This window comes from Coenobita brevimanus, chromosome 15 (genome assembly GCF_032717465.1).
Source record: "Coenobita brevimanus isolate Jiangsu-jjx chromosome 15, ASM3271746v2, whole genome shotgun sequence".
Taxonomy (NCBI): domain Eukaryota; kingdom Metazoa; phylum Arthropoda; class Malacostraca; order Decapoda; family Coenobitidae; genus Coenobita; species Coenobita brevimanus.
In genome coordinates, this window is record NC_136968.1 from 20,967,595 (window position 1) to 20,988,497 (window position 20,903).

A 20,903-nucleotide genomic window follows, 5' to 3' on the forward strand; every position below is an offset into this window, starting at 1 on the left:
ACTCCAGCAAATCAACGTGGTGAAAAAGTTCCCCACGAATATCCCAGCTCCCCCAGTCAAGCCACGTCTGCCTATGCCCCACACCAGCCCCACCCCAGCACCCAGCCTCCCTAGGGTGCACCCCACCCACCAGCGCCCCAGTCACAAGGAGAACCCCAACCTCATTCTGGTGAATCCCTGGGAGTTCTCTGCTTGCAGCTCCAGGTACCCACTGCACGATATCAGGGACCAATTAAAAGCTGCCAGACAGAAAACCACCACCCCAGGCCGACGTAAAGTCTCCTCTCGAGAGAACGAGGAACCAGAGGACGAACCTGCACCCACGGAGGAGACAGAACCTGGGGAACAGGAGCCGGAGGAAGAAGAAGGAGGCCCCCGGCAGTTGGGTTTTTAGGACCGCCCCCGCACCTTCCCACGGTGGTGGGGGCCACTTCCCCCAAATACCGTCCCCCAGTTTACCACAAGATGAAGCTGAACGGGGTGAAAGCCAGACTTCGGGTCGACACGGGAGAGGCCAGATCCTGCATGTATAGCCACTACTTCTTTCGTCACAAGTCAACCTTTGGCCCGCTATTCCCAACGGCTACTCACCTTGTGGACGCGGGAGATGGCCCCCTGCCGATCTGTGGGGAAACGGGCCCTGCGCGTTGACACCCATCAGCTGACATCGACACACCACAAGTTCACCGTGTTCGACTCTTCCTGCCACAATTACAACATATATCTGGGGCTGGACCTCCTGCAGAAGTTTGGGGCCACCATTGATTGCTGCAACAGACTGCTCCAGTTCCAGAAATCACCAGACCCCCCCCCTCCCACTCTGGCTGTCTGCACCTGCAAGCCATGACCCCGGCTGGAAGACTCCATGCCCCCCCTTCTCCTCACCCCCTGACCTACCTTCCCTCTCACCCCTGCCCCCTCTCTTTTTCAGCCATCATTTCCTCCGCTGTCAACATTCCCCCCCCCCCCCACGAAGCCTGGGTGTCCCTCAGTCGACCCTCAGGTACATCCATCCTATTCTCCCCACTCCTGCCACCCAGAATCCTCTCAGCCTGCCTCCTGCCCCCAACTTTCCTTCTCCCTCATCACATGGCAGTACAGATTGCCAACCTTGCCCCCTTGCCACTCACTTTCCCTAAAGGGCTTATAATCGGAGAGATGGAGGAAGCCGAGCCCTGTGCCCCTCCCCCTCCCACTTCCCCATCCCTCTGCCCCCCATTCCCGACCATCTCTCTGCCCACCAATCAGACATCCTCTGGTGCCTCCTCCTGGATTGCCAGGATCTGTTCGTGGCGAGACCCGCCGAGATTGGACATACCACCTACCTGGCTCACGAGATTCACACAACTGGCCCACCGATCCGAAAGCCATCCCGGCAGAAGAACCCCAAACAGTGGGAAGAGGAAGACCGCCAGGTTCAGGAGGTGACTGAAGCCAGAGTCGTCTCCCCCTCCACCACCCCCTGGTCCTCCCCCATCGTCCTCGTGAAGAAAAAGGATGGCACGATGCAGTTCTACATCGATTACCGCCGGCTTAACGACGTAACTACCAAGGATGCTACTCCACTCTAGCGCACAGACGACTTCCTAGATTCCCTGTACAATGCCTTCTGGTTCTCCTCCCTCAACCTGCAGTCAGGGTATTGGCAGGTCCGGCGCGACCTGAGGACAGAGGTAAAACTGCTTTCTCGCCCAGCAACGGGAAACATTATGAATTAAATGTTTTACCCTTCAGCCTCTGTAATGCCCCACCACCTTCTCAAGACTAATGGAATCTATCCTCAGCGGCATCACATGGGAGATCTGTCTAGCTTACTTGGATAACCTGGGCTGACCATCTCCAGTGCCTCCGTCGGGTTTTCACCCGAATCTGACAGGCAGGCCTCAAACTCCAGCCCTCCAAGTGTATCCTGTCTGCCAGAACCGTCTCATTCCTGGGACATGTCATCTTCCAGGCTGGCATATCTCCCGACCCAGACAAGCTCCATGCCATTGCAGACATACCCCCACCACAAGACATTCATGGAAATCGAGTCTTCTTCGGCCTAACGTCCTATTACCGCCATTTTGTGAAGGGGTTCGCTCACATTGCCAAGCCACTCCACGACCTGGCCCATAAGGGAGAACCGTTCATCTGGATGGACAAGAGAGGAGCCGCCTTCCAACAACTTAAGGATAAGCTCGTTTCCGCCCAAGTCATGGCCTTTCCTGACTATGCCCTCCCATTCCGGCTCTACACTGACGTCTCCCTAATCATGATCGGTGCTGTGCTGGCACAAGTCCAAGAGGGCCACGAGCACATCATCGCCTGCACTAGCTGTACCCTCAATCAGACGGAAAAGAATTATGCTGCCACCAGAGGGAGTGCCTGGGCATCATCTGGGCACTCAAGCACTTCCGGGCATACCTCCTGGGGACTCAAGTTACTATCGTCACTGATCACCAGTCCCTCCAATGGCTGCATAGGTCTGACACCCACAATGCCCAGCTCATCCGATGGTGTGAAACCCTGGAGGAGTTCAACTATGAAATCTTGTACTGCCCCGGCAAACTCCACACTAACGCCGATGCTCTTTCCTGGCTCCCCATCAATGACGCCCAGCCAGAGCCCAACCTCCTCCAGCAGTGGCATCACGAGGAATGACCCTGCTGGATCCCCCGGCACCTCTTCAAGAATCTGTATCGACAGGGCTACCACCTGCTCACTCTGTCCAGGCATATCATCCTAGCCCCTGACGCCACCCTCGATGCCCTCCAACACCTGCATACTCACAATGGCATTCACCTGGGCACGAAAAAGCTCCTGCAAGTCTTTAATGACACCTACTGGGAGCCCAATCCCTCCACCCTAGCCAAGGAGATTATACAATCTTGCCGAGCATGCGCCCTTGGTAAGGACATCACCTGTACCGCTGGCCCATCAGGACGTATTACCTCCCACAATCCTTGGCAGTTGTTGGCAATCGACATAGTGGGACCTCTACCCCCAAAATCAGGCTATCAGTACGTGACCATGTTCATTGATACGTACTCTAAATTTCTCGTAGCCTGCTCAGTGAAAGAACACCAAGCTATCGCAGTAGCTGACGCCCTGATATGGCATGTATTTCCATATTTCGGTATCCCACAGGCAATCCACTCCGATAATGCACCGGAGTTCACCAGCAAAATCTGGGAGGAGCTGGCCCACATATTTGGCTATAACATCTCACACTTGTCCCCTTGCTGGCCCCAAGGAAATGCCATCTGCGAACGAAGCCATCATACGTTGATAAATCAACTCTGCACCTGGATAGAAGCCTCCAAAGATGACGACTGGCCAGCCCATGTAAAAACTGTGCAATGGGGCATCAACTCCTGCCCCCGAGAGGACAGAATTTCGCAGTATGAGCAAGTGTTTGGGGAAACGCCTCTCCTCCTGCCCTTTTAGCAACACTTACAACCCCCCACCTCTACTCTCACATCTGACCCACTACACCATCTCAAACGACGGCTAACCCACCTTCAAAACAATCTGGACCTCTGCCCCGACACCACCTCCAACCCCTACAAGCCAGGTGACACTCTTATGATAGTGCAGCTCCCCATCCCCCACAAGCTTGCGCCGCACTTCACGGGGCTCCGTACCATCATTTGCATCTCTAACCCTTACCAGGTGACAGTCTAATATCACAGCACTTCCCGCAGTCTCAGAAACCATCATGTACGCCCTTTTCATACCTCTCCTGCCCCGGCCCCGCACCCCACCCCACCCACTACCCCCCCACCACTTTCCTTCCCTTTACCTCCTATGACTGCTACGTCTCCCCCTTGCCATCTCCCTCTTCCTCCCCTTCCCCCGCCACCTCCACCTCACCCCCCGCCACGCCGCCTCATACCTTACCTGATAGCTCACCAGCACCGCCAATTCCTCACCTCTCCCCCACCTCCTCACCATCAACTGCCCTGTCCCCCACACCCAGCACCACGTGCCCTGCCCACATGCCCACACCCCCTCATCCCACTACATCCCCACCTCAGCCATTGCCCACCCCTGGCCCCAAATCTCCCCACCCGCTACCCACTCACGCCCCCTCGACCCTGCCTACCCCGTCCCACACCCCTGACTCCACCTGTGCCGCCCATGCACCCATTACACCACCACCCACTAAGCCTAACCTCACACACACGCTGACCCCGCACACCCACATCGCTGCCCATACCCACCCTTAAAACAGCCATCACACACTCCGGCCACCTCTCCCGTCCACCCACCCAATACACCCAAACTCCCACCCCACCCACCTGCTGCAAAATCACACTCCAATCATCTCACATTCATGCTACACCAGGCCCAAATCCCAGCCACCTACACTCCCCAGAGACGCCACGCCACATTACCCAGGCATAAAACCCCACACTCACCGTCCATCTCCAGCATTCAGCACAGCCCTGCACAGAAGACAACACCTACCGCCATGAAGATTCGCCAAGCCATATGGGCGCTGCCCTTTGGACGAAAACATCGAGTCCTTGGACCCCGCCACCTCGTACGGCTCCTCTCCTCCTCCATCGACCTATCAACCCTCTTCATCACCTGTGATGCGCAGCTAGATAAGAATCCTGCCACCATAGCCTGGCACACCCTCCTCCAACATCTACAGTCAGTCTACCACACCTACAACTTGGAAGTTTACCACCTCCAGTCACAGGGACGTGACTTTTTCCCAGAAGACTGTGGTAAAATGCAGTATCATATCTCCGAGGGCAACCAGCACCCCCAGAAGGAGCCCACAGAGGAGCATATACAGTGTGCCTGGACTCCGGGCAACAAGGACATTAGTCCGCTCGGGCCACGTGCCCCTATGACCCGGAGCTCACCCACTGCCACCATACCAAGAATACGAAAGTACCTTCCGGGCGAGCCTACCACTGACAACCATGTGGTGGAGCTGTCACTCCAGCTCCAGTCAGCACCTCTGAGATGGGCAGTAGCTGCTCAACCCTACTACAGGAGACGACCTGCAGCCATTCTGGAGGTAACAAGGAGACAGCCGGTAACAGCTCCAGGCTTTGTCAGGAGACAGCCAGAAGCCACTCTGAAGGTGCCCCTAATGAGACAGCCAGTAGCCGCTCAACCTTCCTACAGGAGACGGCCTGCAGCCACTCTGGAGGTAACAAGAAGATGGCCGGTAGCCACTCCCGCCTTCGTCAGGAGACGGCCAGTAGCCACTCGACTCTCCTACAGGAGATGGCCTGCAGCTGCTCCAGAGGTAACAAGGAGGCGGTCGGTAGTCACTCCCGCCTACATCAGGAAACAGTCGGTAGCTGCCCTGAAGGTGCCCCTCAAGAGACGGCCTGTAGCCACTCAACCCTCCTACAGGAGATGGCCTGCAGCCGCTCCGGAGGTAAGAAGGAGACGGCCAGTACCCACTCCCACCTTCGTCAGGAGACGGCCATTAGCCACTCCAAAGGTGCCCCTGAGTCAGCCTGTAGCCACTCCCTTCCCCAGGCCACGGCCAGTAGCCGGGCCTTAATGATGGCTGGTAGCCACACCCCTAGAAGGCCATGGCCAGTAGCCAGGCCCTACGGTAGGAGACGGCCGGTAGCCGCTCCTCCATCAGGTGCTGACTCCTGCCCAAAAACCTATGACCCAGAGGGAGCCCCCAGCCTGGAGGAGTACTGGAGAGGCCCCGTGACTACCACCGGGCCCTTCTCCCTGCAGCCGATTCCTGAGAGGACACCTGACGGATCCCAACGTAGGCCAACACCGCAGCCCCCCTCCTGATGGCATCCCTGACTGCCGGGGATCACAGCCCTTGGGACCTCCATACTTCCCCCAGGACCCCTGAGCGGTCTGGACCCCTACACCCCGACGCTTGAGATCTTCGTCTTACATCAGGCACTTGAGCGAGAAGTTCAGGCAGCTATTCAGCCCCAGCCCTGAGGGCCAAACTCCGGCCCCAAGCCCTGAAAGCGTGGGACCCTTTGCCACAAGTAGCCCCGGACGAGAAAGGATGCCCCTACGCATGATTCCGTGGCCCCTGAATACATAGGCCCCTGGGGGGCCTCGTCAGTAGTGAGACCGAGTCACCTCCGCCGCCCTTGTACCTGACCGCCACTATGCCCAGACCCAAAAGTGAGTGATAGTGAAAGCACAGTGTCCATGACATAGTGAAGTATGGACAGAACAGTGAGTTAACAGAATAGGAGAAGTCAGTGAGAAACGCATCAGTAATAATATAAAAGAGTGGCAGAATAAGCAAGGTAACAGTGAAACAGTGAACATGGCAAGGCAGTGAAATACTGGTCTATCTCAGTGAACACGCTACCAGATAGTGGCCTCACACTAAGATCATATGGAGGCCCCAGTGCAAAAGTAACAATTAACGATCCGACCAACAAACCCATTAGCCTACCCGCAGTGAAATATTGCCACCACCTCCACCAGTTCATAGAACCTAGACTTTCCTACAATAACAGTGCATAACCTCTCTGCCCTAAGTGCTATTCACCTTACCTGATCTTGTCCTGAGTAGTATCCTGGGCGATACAAACACCCCATATCTAGGCCTTAGAATTAAAATTGTCCAGTATACCTGTATTTGTGACATTTGCCCGTTCCACTGTAGAATTTAGCAATATACATGTAAGGTTATTGCCTTGAGTTTTTGTGTCCTGCCTCTCTCTTATTTGTCTAAGCTCCGGTCTAGAAGGAGAACCCAGCTGCACACTAGGTGTTAGAAGGACGGGAAGCCGACCCTAAAACACCTAGCATTACAAAAAGGCATACTAGTTAACAGAGGGCTATTTAACTAAATTAACATATACACATAGTAGAATGATAAAACAGTTATACACGTTATAGTGATGAATAATAAAACTACATTAATGTAGAAGCTGGTTATATAGGAGTTACAGTTTATTGCATTATAATAAAATAATTTTCACATAATTAACTGTATGTTAACTTGTATTCACACAAATGAACACTATATGCTAGACGGGGAGTGGGATGGGGGGTCGTCCGTTAGGTCCTGTTCCCAGTGAAATTTCTCGATCTTCAGCATTAGGCTGCAATTTCTTCACGTCACTTTCAGATCAAGTTTCACTGTTTTCCTTGCCCCATGTTGTAACATTATTGATGGAGTCTTTCTTCCATCTGTTTGCCACAGTAATGAATATATATATATATATATATATATATATATATATATATATATATATATATATATATATATATATATAAATGAAAGAAAAGCATTTGGGAGCCGAATGCTAATCGCCCGTCAGAATATGCTGTTGGTCAAATTACAAGCTAAATGTAAAGAAAAATCGCAAAACTCTATGGAACTCAGTCACCGTGTTTCACAAAAGGTCAAACCATAGTAAAGAAACTATACTCGGTTTCACGGAGTCTGATGCACTGATTTTGCCAGGCGAGGACAGGTGGATTTGGTAACACTGCGCGATGCATTCTGGCGGTGATTGGTCGATTTCTGTTGTGTTTGACTGTGCACCAAATTGACTTTGTATTCCAACCAAGGCCCTCATTGATTTGTAAGAGACCGGAAAATGCATATACAAATTAAACCAAAGATACCTTTAATGATAAATATGAGCCTTTTAAATTACTCGAGATAAACCTGAACGACAATGATAACAAAACTAAGTAAAGTCTCGACTGGATGCATACGAACACAGTTAACGACTGTGGCGGGAATTCAGACGTTCATAGCATGGTGGTCCCGAGGTCCTGTGAAGGCTCGAATAGGCTCGAATGTTTTTCCTACCACTACTACACAGTGTCACAGTCTATAATTTACACCATGCCCCTCATGACCTCCTCTGCTAATATAGAACCTGACCCTAGATACGCTTGGCATATCTTCTAATAATTATGATTTGTGTGAGCACACACACACACACACACACACACACACACACACACACACACACACACACACACACTTCACTGGGGTCAATACATGCTAGTCTCAATATATATATAGTGAACATACACATTTCATTACCTTCATAGAAAACAGTAGCTTTAAAAACCTGCATTTGTTTGTATTCCCAGTCAGATGCAGTAAAATTACTTCTTACGTGAATAAGTTTGGTGTCTGATGTTTTCGTATCATAAGAGACAGACATACAGACGGACAACCTATTCCTGGTTATCATGCACCCTCTCCTCAAGCATGATGTATCTCTGTCCTCTCGACAGAGAGCCGGGAAAGTAAAATACTGTAGAATCAAAAGATTTTTTGTAAATGGTGGAAGACTGGAAAGTAACAAAAGCAACCCCCATGAGAAAATAACAGTTGAAGTATGCTGCCATAATAAAACCGCGTGCAGTGTGAACGAAAGCAAACATAATGAAATGAATTTAAACAAATAAATCAGTCACTGACTGTTGTCCGTATGCGTCCAGTCGAGACTTTACTTAGTTTTGTTATCATTGTCGTTCAGGTTTATCTCTAGTAATTTAAAAAGCTCATATTTATCATTAAAGGTATCTTTGCTTTAATTTGTATCTGTATTTTCTGGTCTCTTACAAATCAATGAGGGCCTTGGTTGGAATACAAAGTCAATTTGGAGCACGGTCAAACACAACGGAAATCGACCAATCGCTGCCCGAGTGCGTCGTGCAGTGTTACCAAATTCACCTGTCCTCGCCTGGCAAAATCAGTGCATCAGACTCCGTGAAACAGAGTACAGCTGACCTCTGTCAGCCATGTTGGTTACCATAACCTTGACCCCAAGAGCCCATTTTCGAAGTCGTCCAAGATTTTGGCCAAATCGTGATACACTGAGGGTTTTATTTTGATAGCTCAAGCCGTTCTTGAGATGTAATGGTGCTAAAGGCGGGCAATAAAAACTAGTCGACCTTTGGCAGCCATTTTGGTGACCTTGACCCTGACCCAGAGTACCCATTTTCGAACTCGTCCAAGATAATGGAAATATTTTACCACCCTAAAGGTTTCATGTTTCATTAAATATAATGGTAACACACACACACACACACACACACACACACACACACATGTAACTTGCAATACTTTGGTGATAGAAACTCCGTGTACAAACAGCTAGATAAGGAGTTTATTACAAGCTCACATTAAAACAGTCTGCCCGTGTCGGCTGCCCGATATCAACTGATGCAATAACGCCGTCTTCAGGCGTGGGAAAGCATGCTGACCTAGCAAATTTAGTGGGGGCATGTATGCATTGGGGGGGGGACATATATACATCGGGGGTAGACATATTGTGGAGGGGGTACACTACTCCCCCGAGTAGCTGAGATGGTGTCTCCTGACACCAGGAGTTAAATGGTGAGTGATTATAGTAGTAAGGCAGGACCGGGGAGGTTTGTACAAGGGATAAGTACGATACAGGGGCAGTAGGGGAGACATGGCCATGTTGAGGGGAGGGAATTAGAAGGATATATACAGATAAGATATACAAGGAATAATAGGTACAAATCCAGTAAGGGTCGAAGGTATATATAAACATAATGGGAATGACACAGTAATAGGTTGATACATGATAAACAAGGAGTAGATATGAGAGTTCTAGTGTTGTTCTTCCTTCATTTTTTTTTTTTTCTTTTTTGTGGATGTTCTGTAGGATACACTGTCACTGAGTAATGCATGAAAGAAATACCATCATTTTCTAGTAGGCAGAGTGCTGGTCACAGTTTGGGTAATTGTTAGATGGCAGTGGTAGTCATGGAATGCGAGGGCACTAAGTACGGGGAGTTTCTACGTCGTGTGTAGGGCTTACTATTCCTGTAGCGACTCTGATTTCCTGGAGTCGACGTTCCATTTTTCTGACACAACAATGCACTGCACAGATGATGAGTAGAAAACCTATGAAAGCGATAACCACAGGGGGAAACACAACTGTTGGATGAACCCATGAACGGCTGAAGGCCAGAGAAAATTGATCCATAAGGAAATCACTGTCATTGAGGAAGATGAGCATGCGCAAGTGAGGGGAGGTGATGGTAATGTTGGCAGATGGTAGGGTTGAAGGCATGTCGATTGGTTGAAAGATGTCATAGGAGTGTTTACGAACAGCTTGGTGATAGCGAGTGGCGTAAGTGATGACGGACTCTGATTTGACGGTACAATAGTCAGGTGCTTTGTAGAGACCACTAGCGGGGACGGAGCGAACGGAAGAACCAGGACACATGCTTGTGACAGAGATGGGAACAGCAAAGAAGAAGTACTGGACATGGTTGAGGTGAGCATGGTGGACCGGGAGGTCAGGAGCTGGGACAAAAGAACAGGCCGAGTAGATGGAATGGTTGCGAACTAAAGCAGACTCACAGGGTGTAGCACTGCTAGGGAAGATAGCGAAAAGGTGGGCAGCACAGAGACGAGAGGTCGGAGGAAGGGAGGAACATTGCTGGAGGTCTGTGGAAGAAAGGAAGGCAATGGAAAGATGATCATGGGAGAGGAGGAAATATTCTGAAGGAACAGATACCTGTAACAAGGAGTTGTTGAGGCGGAAAGGGAAGGGAATGATGTGGAAAAGGTTAAAGGTTATGGCAGAACGGAGAGGAATATGGACGAAGACGTATGTAGGGAGAAGAGTGGCTTCGAGAACAGGATAATAATATTCAAGGGAGGAGTAAGGGAGGACTGGGGAGAGACCGAAGGTGGAGTGAGCCCATTCCAGGACAGAACGGAGAGCTGAGACAGGTATTAAGTCGGCAGTGACACGGCCATTGATAGCATCGACCAGGATACGAACCAAGGTAGAGACCGGAGACAGGAGAGAGTCAACGGCCAGTTGGAGATTATCCATGTTGAGTTTGAAGTAGAAGAACTGAGAGATAACGTTGAGTTCTGAAAGGTGGCGTTGTAAGATATCGGTGAAATCGGTTAGAGTGGACGTGACTTCATTGAGTTGGGTTGTGAGCCTCGGTAACATAGTGTGTTGGATTTTAATGACTCGGCGTTGTGATTCTAGGGCTGAAGCTAAATGAGCGAGATCAGATTTGAAGCCAGAAATGTCACGGGCTGTAGCAACGCCAAACAAGCCACTCAGAATCTCACCTCCGAAGTCGAAGAGACCTCGTTTCACACGAGAACAACCCACGGGTGTCTGAATGGAAAATGTGTCATTGAGCTCAGTGAATCTGTTACTTATGCATTGCAACTGCCAGGAGAGTGGGAGGAAAAGGTTATAGAGATACTCATTCGGGTTGTGTGTCCCCATGAGGGCCGTGAGATGGTTCCTGGTTCCGTGAAGCTGGTGCGCGTAGGCAGGTAGGGCAATGGCTACGTCGGCCAGGGGCGCAAGATCGTAGCGCAAGGAGACCTCGCCTCCTGAGCCGACCAAGGCCCCGGGACGTACTCCACCATCGTCCTGACCCGACCCAGACCCCAGGAGGGTCAGCACTGCCAGCAGGGAGATCGCTAACATCGTACCTAAATAATCAGGGTAGAGTTAATGGGGGAGATCGTGAAGAGGTTGATGGGCAGAGCGCAGTTTGGACCGATAGTGATTGATTGATGAATGAGCAGGTGGAGATGGAGAGGAAGGAGACTGAGGGAGAGGTGGAGACAAGGTAGACTGAGGGATAGGTGGAGACAAGGTAGACTGAGGGATGGGAGGAGGGGAAGAGGGGGCAGGAGGTTGTATAAATGACTCTTCCAATACGAGGCCACGGGGTGCTCGCTTTAAGTCATCGACGTGGACCCATCTGGTGTCCCTAGTGGACAGGTCCTGGAGGTGAAATTTGTTGCCTTGTTGAGTGAGGACGCGGTGGGGCCCTGTAAATTTCTCATCCAACTTAGAGGAATGCGTATGGGAATGAGCAAAGACAAGATCGCCTACATTGATAGTGATAGGAGAGGCGGACTTATGTTGGTGCTGCAGCATATCCTCCTGAGAGGAAGCCAAAGTGGATTGGACATACTGGTGGATTGTCTGGAAGTTGGCCAATTTTAGTTTAACATAATCATCCATGTTGTAGATGGGTTCTGGCTTTGAGGATATGAGAGAGTATGGAAGGTCCTTGTCAAAGCCAAAGAGGACGAAGAAGGGAGATTCAGCAATGGATGCATTGATGGAACTATTGATGGAGGATGCCACTTGGGGAATCCAGTCATCCCAGGACGAACTATGGGAGCCTAGATGTCTGAGGCACTCTAAGATTTTTCGGTTGTGGCATTCTACAAGGCCATTGGAAGCCGGATGGTTAGGCACGACATTGCACTTACTGATATGAAAGTGGCAACAGATCTCATCGAGAAGGCTATTGTTGAACTCTGTACCGTTGTCAGTAAGAATGGTATGAGGGATACTGAACGGGTAAATTACGTGATCTACAAGGGCACGTGCAACACTCTTCGCGGTTTTGTCGGAGAGGGGGACGAGGACACAGTAGCGGGAGAAGTGGTCGACCGCTACGAACAAGTACTCAGCGCCAGATTCTGTGAGAGGTAGTTTTAAGAGATCGATTGAGACAGTTTCCCATGGTCGTGATGGGATTGGGTATTGTAAGAGAGGTGCTGGTAAGCCGGTTAATCCTTTGTGGCGGTGGTAGGAGAGGCAAGAGTCACAGTGGGCATTTATATCGCGGCGCATGGTTGGCCAATAGTATTTGAGACGTGCTTGGCGCAAGCATCTGTCTTTACCTGGATGGGAAGCTTGAGGAGTATTATGAACAATATGAAGAACCTTTGGTATCAGGGAAGTGGGGACAAGTTGGCGTACTTCGCGATTGGGCATATCTTTGCCTGTTAGCAGTGTTTTCCTGTACAAGAGATCATCATCTAGCATGAACTCATCTAGTGATACTGGCAGAGTAGGTAAGGTCGAGGCATCGCCAGATTCTAGGAAATAAATGACTTTGGACCACATGGGGTCTTGGCGTTGAAAGTTTCGAACAACGTCTGACGTTAGTGTAGTGTTTTCAGTTACTTCAGGCTGCAGTGATGTTATAGCTGCTGCTACGTGATGTGAGAGTGTGTCTGCGACTACATTCAACTTGCCTGGTACATATTGAAAAGTGGGATTAAAGTCCTGGATGATGATAGACCATCTAGCTAGTCTACCTGTTAGGTTGCGATTCTTGAACAAATCACATAGTGGAAGGTGGTCTGTTTGGATATGCACCGGATAACCATAGACTATATCTCTGAAATATTTCAAGGACCAGATTACCGCTAGCGCTTCGAGATCTGTGACATTGTAGTTACGTTCAGCGGTTGTAAGGGTGCGACTAGCATACGCTATTATGCGCTTCCTTGATGCTTCATCGAGTTGCATCAAAACGGCACCAAGTCCAGTGCCTGAGGCGTCTGTGCAGAGAAGGAAGGGTGTGGTATAATCAGGGAATGCTAGAACAGGGGCATTTACAAGAGCTGTCTTTAGCTTTTGGAAAGCCTGTGACTGGTCGTTAGTCCAAACAAAGGGCACATTCTGCTTGAGTAAGTGGGTCAGAGGAGCGGCGATCTGCTCATAATTCCTGATAAAGCGACGATAATAGCCACTGAGGCCCAGGAAACTTCGTACAGCGTCGGTAGTGGAAGGTTCTGGGAAGTTAATGATCGCCTTAGTTTTATCCTCATTAGTATGAATGCCTTGTGCATCTACGACATGGCCTAGGAATTTGATTTTCTTTCGCAGGAAGTCACATTTACTGAGATTGATTTTCAGGCCTACGAGCTGGAGGCGTTCAAAGACTTGCTGGAGTTTGGTAAAATGATCAGGGATGGATTTACTCACAACAATGATATCATCTAGGTAAGCAAAAAGAGAGTGTCCCATCATACCGTTGAAGACTGAATGGATAAGTCGCATGAACACGGAAGGAGCATTTCTCAGACCAAAAGGGAGTCTCTTAAACTGAAAATGTCTGGAAGAGGTGCTAAAGGCTGTAACTGGGCGAGAGGACTCTTCCATTTCGACCTGCCAGTACCCGCTGAGGAAGTCTAAAGATGAAAAGACTACGTTATTGTCACCAAGGGATTCTAGCAAATCAGTGAGGACAGGTAACGGGAAACGGTCTGGAACGGTGACAGAATTGACCTTACGATAGTCGACTACTGGTCTAAAGTTTCCGTCCTTCTTTGGTACTAAGAAAAGTGGGCTATTCCATGGACTGACGGAGGGTTCAATAATGTCCTGGTCTAACATGTTCTGTACCATTTGATCTGTTTGCTTTCTCTGGCTGTGAGGCAATTGATACGCTGGTATGTAAATCGGCTGAGTTCCTGGGAGTAGTTCAGTCGTATGTTTGACAAGGTCTGTTCTACCCATCGGTTCACCGGGTAAGGCAACCACGTTTCTGTACGAGATCAGAAGGTCGAGGAGTTGAGGCGTATGTTCTGGGAAATCTGTGCAAGTGAGATGTGAGAGCATATCGGGTGAATATGTCGGCGCAGATCCTGTAGAGTTAATAGTACATACACCGATTGGCGTATCATCAGTCTGAATAGTTGGAATGGAGGAATCCTGGCACACCTTTACGGCCGCTGGGTATACTAGGAAATTTCCAATCTTTACACCACTTTTAAGTTTTAGTGGAGCATTTGTGACATTGAGCAAGTACAGGTAGCATAAACTGTCCTCTAAGACTGTACACCATGCTGACTCATAAGTCAAGCCATTCACACAACACGTCTCAGGTAGGGTTAGTACATCCACTCCTTCTTTCACACCGGCAACACAAACAGAGACTTTGGTGAACTCATGCGGTAACAAAATTGTGCACGTATTCGTTACTGCACGTTTCGTCTCTGCGTGTTGGAGAAGATCATTCAGACTGTGTGAGGTAGGTAACTGAGACATGTCTGAGTCAGCGATAGTGTTGTCGGGAGAGGATGTAAGAGCCATGTTCAAGGGCTGAGATGATGTATCAGGGGACATTGAGGAATTTATGTCCTTGCTCGCAGTCAGTAAAGGAATGATCTCTGCAGTCTCAGATGAAGAGAGTGGTAGTTTGGGCTGGGTTGGACTTTTTGGTAGTGATAAGGACAGAGGTAATTGAAGGACTGATTTGATCGTAAGAACAGGACGGGGACATTCCATAGTGTAAACCGGGAATCCAGAAATGTCTATACTACCACAAGCAGGTAATAATGCAATGGAATGTTGTGCCATGGTGGAGAAACCAATAAGGGCATCTGCGGGATACTGCAAGTCATTAGTGACATGAAATTCAATGAGGATAGGGGGCAAAGCTCTGTGGAGTTTGACTTCAAGGGTGACTCTTCCCTTAACCTTAAACTCTGAGCCGTTAACACCACATAGGCGAATGTCTGGTGGTTCTAGGAAACTGACGTGGCTGTGATGGCGATGAATAATTTGTAAGGAATTTTCGGAGATGAGATTTACTATAGATCCTGTGTCCAAGAAGAATGACGTTGGTATGTCATGACTGCTTCCGAGAATGACTAAACCCGAGGATGTTATGGGACCTACATGGCGGATGGGGAGTTGGGTTTCTGGTTCTACGTGATATTGGTCCGATACGGGCGCGGCACTTCCCTCAACTGTTGGCGGTTGAGGTAACGACATTCCTCAGTGGTGTGAGTCGTGCTTGATTTGTGGTATTTGCAGTGTGGACGACGTGAGCGGGAATGCGTACGCTGTCTGGTTTGGGAGTGAGGACGTCTGTATGTACGGTCGCAACTGGATGCTCGATGTCCAGGATGACCACAGTACCAGCAAAGAATCGAAGATTGTCTGTTTCGTCGGGCGCTAGATTGATCACGACCTGTGGTAGGAGAGCGATGTGTGGCAGGTCTGCCGTGTGTGGTGGGTCGGGAGTGAGATTTTTCTGGGGTAGTGGAGGTGTGACAGACTGAGGAGGCCAAGGGTTGGGTAGTGCCCTGACGCTTGTAGTTCGAACCTGTTCTTTCATGAATGGCTTTAGTGACCTGAATAATTTTATCTCCTGGATTGAAACCGATTTCCAAGGCTAGCTCTCGCTGTTTAGGAGTAAGCCAGTGAAGGAATCTGAGGTAACCGATTAAGTCAGCAAAGTTGGTGAGTGAAAGCATTGGAACGCCATTCTTGTCTTCTAACCATTACGTGCCTACCAGTAATTGGAGCATCTCGCTACTAGTTGCTTTCATGGCGGCGGCAGCTTCACGGAGCTTGGCATATTGCGCTGGGACGTGCAAGTCCTCATCTAGTTGGTTTAGGAGATTAATGAATCCCAGGAGAGACGCGGTATTTGAATGCTGGCAACAAAGGCTGATGAGTTCCGTACGAAAATCAGCAAAGGTATGAATGCTATCGAAATGTCCTGCACGGATTGCGGATCCGATGTCTGATTTACCGTGATGCAAGCGACCGAGGAGGTAAGCTACTTTGAGCGATTCCTCGATAATTTGTCTATTTTTTATTTCGGTTTCGACTTCTCTGAGGAAATCATAGACAGACCAAGTTGGGTCCTGGCCGGTAAATTTGGGACGATTGGCATCGTCGAGATAGATAGACTGTGGAGGGTTGGCCATGGCTGGAAGTGCAGAAGTGGCGGCAGGAGAGGTGTGGGAGAGAGAGAAGGTAGTGGCAGTTAAGGGCGAGCAAGACGGGGTATGAAGGGAGGCAGGAGAGGGAACGACAGGGGAAGGAGTAGAGGAAGAAGAAGGGAGTGTAGAGGCAGGAGTAGAGGAGGAGGTATCTGGACTTACGAGGGTAGGACGGGTAGTAAGTGAGTCTGCGGGAAGTGAAACGGGAGTCTCAGGTGCAAGGCAGTGGTACTCTTTGCCACTTCGTAAATGAGTGATTGTGTTAGAGTCGGCAGACGGGGTATGAGCAGGTGATGTTTCCGGGTCGAGAGGGCTGGTGGGAAGCGGTTGACGTGGAAAGTATGACATTTAATGCGGCAATGGAAGATGAAAGGATGAAGATGGATACGTAGGTGGAAATGTATAAATAACAATGAGAGAAGGGAATACACTAGGTGTGAAAATATGAATGAAGGTGCGGGGATGAAAGGTTTAAATAAAATGCGAAGGATGAGATGGATAATAAATAACATAGGTGAAGATGAAAACGGGGTAATGGAAATGAGATGGATTATTTACAATAACCAATCTGTAGAGAAAATCGAGGATAATCTCTATAGAAAGGAAAGATATACTATAGTTACACAGGAGAAACGGGAGTGTCGAGATGTATGACGTGCAGGGCGGCTGGGCATAGCTGGGCTGGGGCTGGGCGGGGCGACGGGGCGGGGCGGGGGTGGAGAGACAGCTGGGCGGAGAGAAGAGACGCCGCGATGAATCACCGGCAGGGGGTGGCGGTCTGAGGAGGCTCCGTAATGCAGACCAGATGCGGGCGACGGCGGAGGCCGGTGGTGGGTGGTGAGGCAGATGTCAGCGCAAGGCAGGTGTAGAGCTGGGGAATTGCAAATGCAGAGAATGGTGGGGGGCAGACAGCGGGCAGACAGTGATAAGTGGCACCGTGGGGGCAGGAGCTATGATGAGTCCGGAACAGGTGCTGGGAACAGGTGCAACAGGTGCGTAGGTCAGCGACGGCGACACGTGCGGTCAGGAGCAAGGCGTATGGGTGCGGTTGTTGGAGAGGTGAGCACTGGTGAGAAAAATGGTACACTCGAAAAGCACAGCCAAGGTATAGAGGCACGGAGGAGGGGCGAGGAGGGCAGATGCGAGGCGTCATTTATCTTGTTGTATCACTAAAAATCCAAGGAGGCGGTCAGAATGTGATGGTTTGAAACACCGCTGCTACCAAATGTAACTTGCAATACTTTGGTGATAGAAACTCCGTGTACAAACAGCTAGATAAGGAGTTTATTACAAGCTCACAGTAAAACAGTCTGCCTGTGTCGGCTGCCCGATATCAACTGATGCAATAACGCCGTCTTCAGGCGTGGGAAAGCATGCTGACCTAGCAAATTTAGTGGGGGCATGTATGCATTGGGTGGGGACATATATACATCGGGGGTAGACATATTGTGGAGGGGGTACACACACACAAACACGAGAATAAGGAGGGAAGCCCCAAAACAGTTTGAGGAGGATATAACAAATAAAAGTAGTGACCAACCAAAGCTATTTTACAGCTATATCAGAAGCAAAACCAAAATAAAATATATAATACAATCCATTACGGACGAAGGAATCACCTATACACAAGAGGAAGATATTTGTGAAGTGCTAAATAAGAATTTCCAATCAGTTTTTACAGAAGAAAAATTTTGAAAGGGACTATGTGGAACATGCATGTCCCCACATACTACCAGATATACAAATAGCAGAAAAAGTAATACAGGAGGAGTTAAGTAAATTAGCAAGTGGTCCTGATGAAATTTCATGTTGGGTACTACGAGAATGTGCAAAGGAGTTAAGTAAACCATTATATTTAATTTTCAGGAAATCCTTGGGTCAAGGTAAACTACCTGATATTTGGAAGAAAGCAAATATTGTCCCCTTATTCAAGAAAGGAAATAGACAAAATCCACTCAACTACCGACCAGTATCACTGACCAGTGTTGTAAGCAAGGTATTAGAAAAGCTGATAAGAAAAGCTTGGGTAAATCATCTAGAAGAACACAGTATGATAACAGAAAGACAGTTTGATTTCAGAAAAGGAAAATCATGTGTTACTAATCAGTTGAGCTACTATGACAGATTAACAAACACGATACAGGAAAGAGAAGGATGGGTGGACAGTATCTAGTTAGATTTCAAGAAAGCTTTTGACACAGTACCACACCAAAGACTTTTATGGAAACTGTACCATCAAGGAGGAATTCGAGGCAAACTGTTTTGTTGGATGCAAGATTTTCTCATAAAAAGAGAAATGAGAACAGTACTAAGGGGAAACTACTCATCATGGAAAGAAGTGACTAGTGGAGTACCACAGGGTTCAGTGCTGGCACCAATCATGTTTTTAGTGTATATAAATGATATAAACAGTAACACTGGAAATGAAAGCTATCTGAATATGTTTGCAGATGATGCAAAAATAGAAAGGAGAATTACTAACACAGACTCTTGTAAAGAGTTACAAGAAGAATTAAATAAACTTCATGAATGGAGTAATGCATGGCAAATGGAATTCAATGTGGACAGGTGTCATGTAATCAAGTTTGGTAAAAGTGGAAAAAGACCTGATTGGGATTATACGTTAGGAAATAAAACCCTATACACATCAGAAAGAAAGAAGGACCTAGGTGTGATTATCAATAATGGACTATGTCCGGCTGACCACATCAGCGAGAAGGTACGGAACATGTATACACTGCTTGCAAATATGAAAATAGCATTCACATACATAAATGAAGACATGCTAAGAAAGATAATAACATCATTCATTAGACCAACCCTGGAATATGCATCAGTAGTCTGGAGTCCTCGTCTCAAGAAACACATAGACAAGATTGAAAAAGTTCAAAGGGCCGCTACAAGATGGATACCAAGCTTAAGGGACCTAAGCTACGAAGAAAGACTAAATAAACCAACATTACAGGAGAGAAGGAAAAGAGGTGACATGATAATGCTATATAAGTGCATATCAGGGAAGGATAAAATAGACATAAATGATTACTTAACATATGAGGAAGCATCAGCAAGAGGACACTGCACAAGAAACTGCATAAGAAGAGAGGGGATAAAGACGTAAGGAAATTCAGTTTCCCAAACAGAGCAATTGATCAATGGAATGCACTACCGAATGAAATAGTGTGTGCCAAAACAATTCACAAATTTAAGGATATGTACGATAAATATGGTCTAAGACACGGGACAGTACGAGCTTGACTCATTCCTGTAAAGTTACAATTAAGTAAGAACAATTAGGTAAGAACACACACACACACATCTCTGAGGTTTGTTTACAACAAGACGGAGATTGTAAGTATATGCTTTGCACTTTAAGTATTGCAAAATGGATACATACTTCAGTAAAACAAATTTGGAAAAGAAAAGGTATAAAGGTAAAAAGCAAAATGATGATTTCTACCAAGAACTGGTTGAAGTAGAGACCCACAATAGACTGGTTGAACGTGTAAACAAACTAGAAATGGCTTTCAAAAATGAAATTGATGAAATAAAGAAGCAGATGCACTTGCAAAAGGAAGAAATAGAGAAACTAGGAAGGGAGGCCAATAAGAAAGACACAACCATCAGTGAACTAACCGTGGAATTGAGTACACTTAGGAAGAAAATTAGTGAAATGGCAAGTACAGTAGTCAATCACAAGAGTGTTATGGAAGAGTTCAAAAATGACACAGAGACAATTAGGCAAGTTAGCAGTCTTAATGACCAGAGCAGTGATATTGAGGAGAAGATAACGCAAGTAAATGAAGCTGTGCAAAGCTACAAAAATGATGTAGAAACCACGTATGCAGAAATGGTGAAAGAAAAGAAAGACTTAGAAACAAGGGTGGAGGAAAAAAGCATTAAAAAGGAGGTGAAAAGAATAATCCAAAACAATCCAAAGTTAGTCAGAGATTCAGTAGAGATAAACAAATCAATAGTAATCACTGGTATAGAAGAGGATGAAGTTAAAAACAAGATCACAAGAGACTAAAAGGAGATGGCAAATGTAATGAGCTTACTGAAAGAAGTATCAGAGGAAATCTGTAGTAAAGACATACAGGAACACAAAAGGTTAGGGAAATACGAGAAAAGCAAGACAAGACCTCTAAAGGTGACTTTCCAGAGTGTAAATACTGTGGAAGAGATACTTAAAATGCAAACAATCTTAAGGAAAAAGAGGAGTTCAAAAATGTATGGATAAAAAGATGTCTAACACAAGAGGAAATGGAATTACTGAAAGAGAAAAGGGAGGAAGCAAAAACCAAAAATGAGGGAAGATCAAAAGAGGACAAGAAGAAATTTTTTTACAAAGTAATAGGATTGCAGGTACGAAAGTGGTACACAAACAGGATGGAAGAAAAAGGAGGAAGGTAGTAGAACCATGTCA

At 47.9% G+C, this 20,903-nt stretch overlaps 1 protein-coding gene across 1 annotated transcript; it reads left to right on the forward strand.

The window, feature by feature from the left end:
- Positions 1-607: 607 nt before the first annotated feature.
- On the forward strand, positions 608-3,429 carry LOC145390696 (uncharacterized). The gene is made up of 4 exons (XM_080265487.1): positions 608-836; positions 1,249-1,424; positions 1,955-2,421; positions 2,715-3,429. Exons 1-4 carry the CDS (start codon positions 608-610, stop codon positions 3,427-3,429), a joined length of 1,587 nt encoding a protein of 528 aa, XP_080121613.1.
- Positions 3,430-20,903: the final 17,474 nt, after the last annotated feature.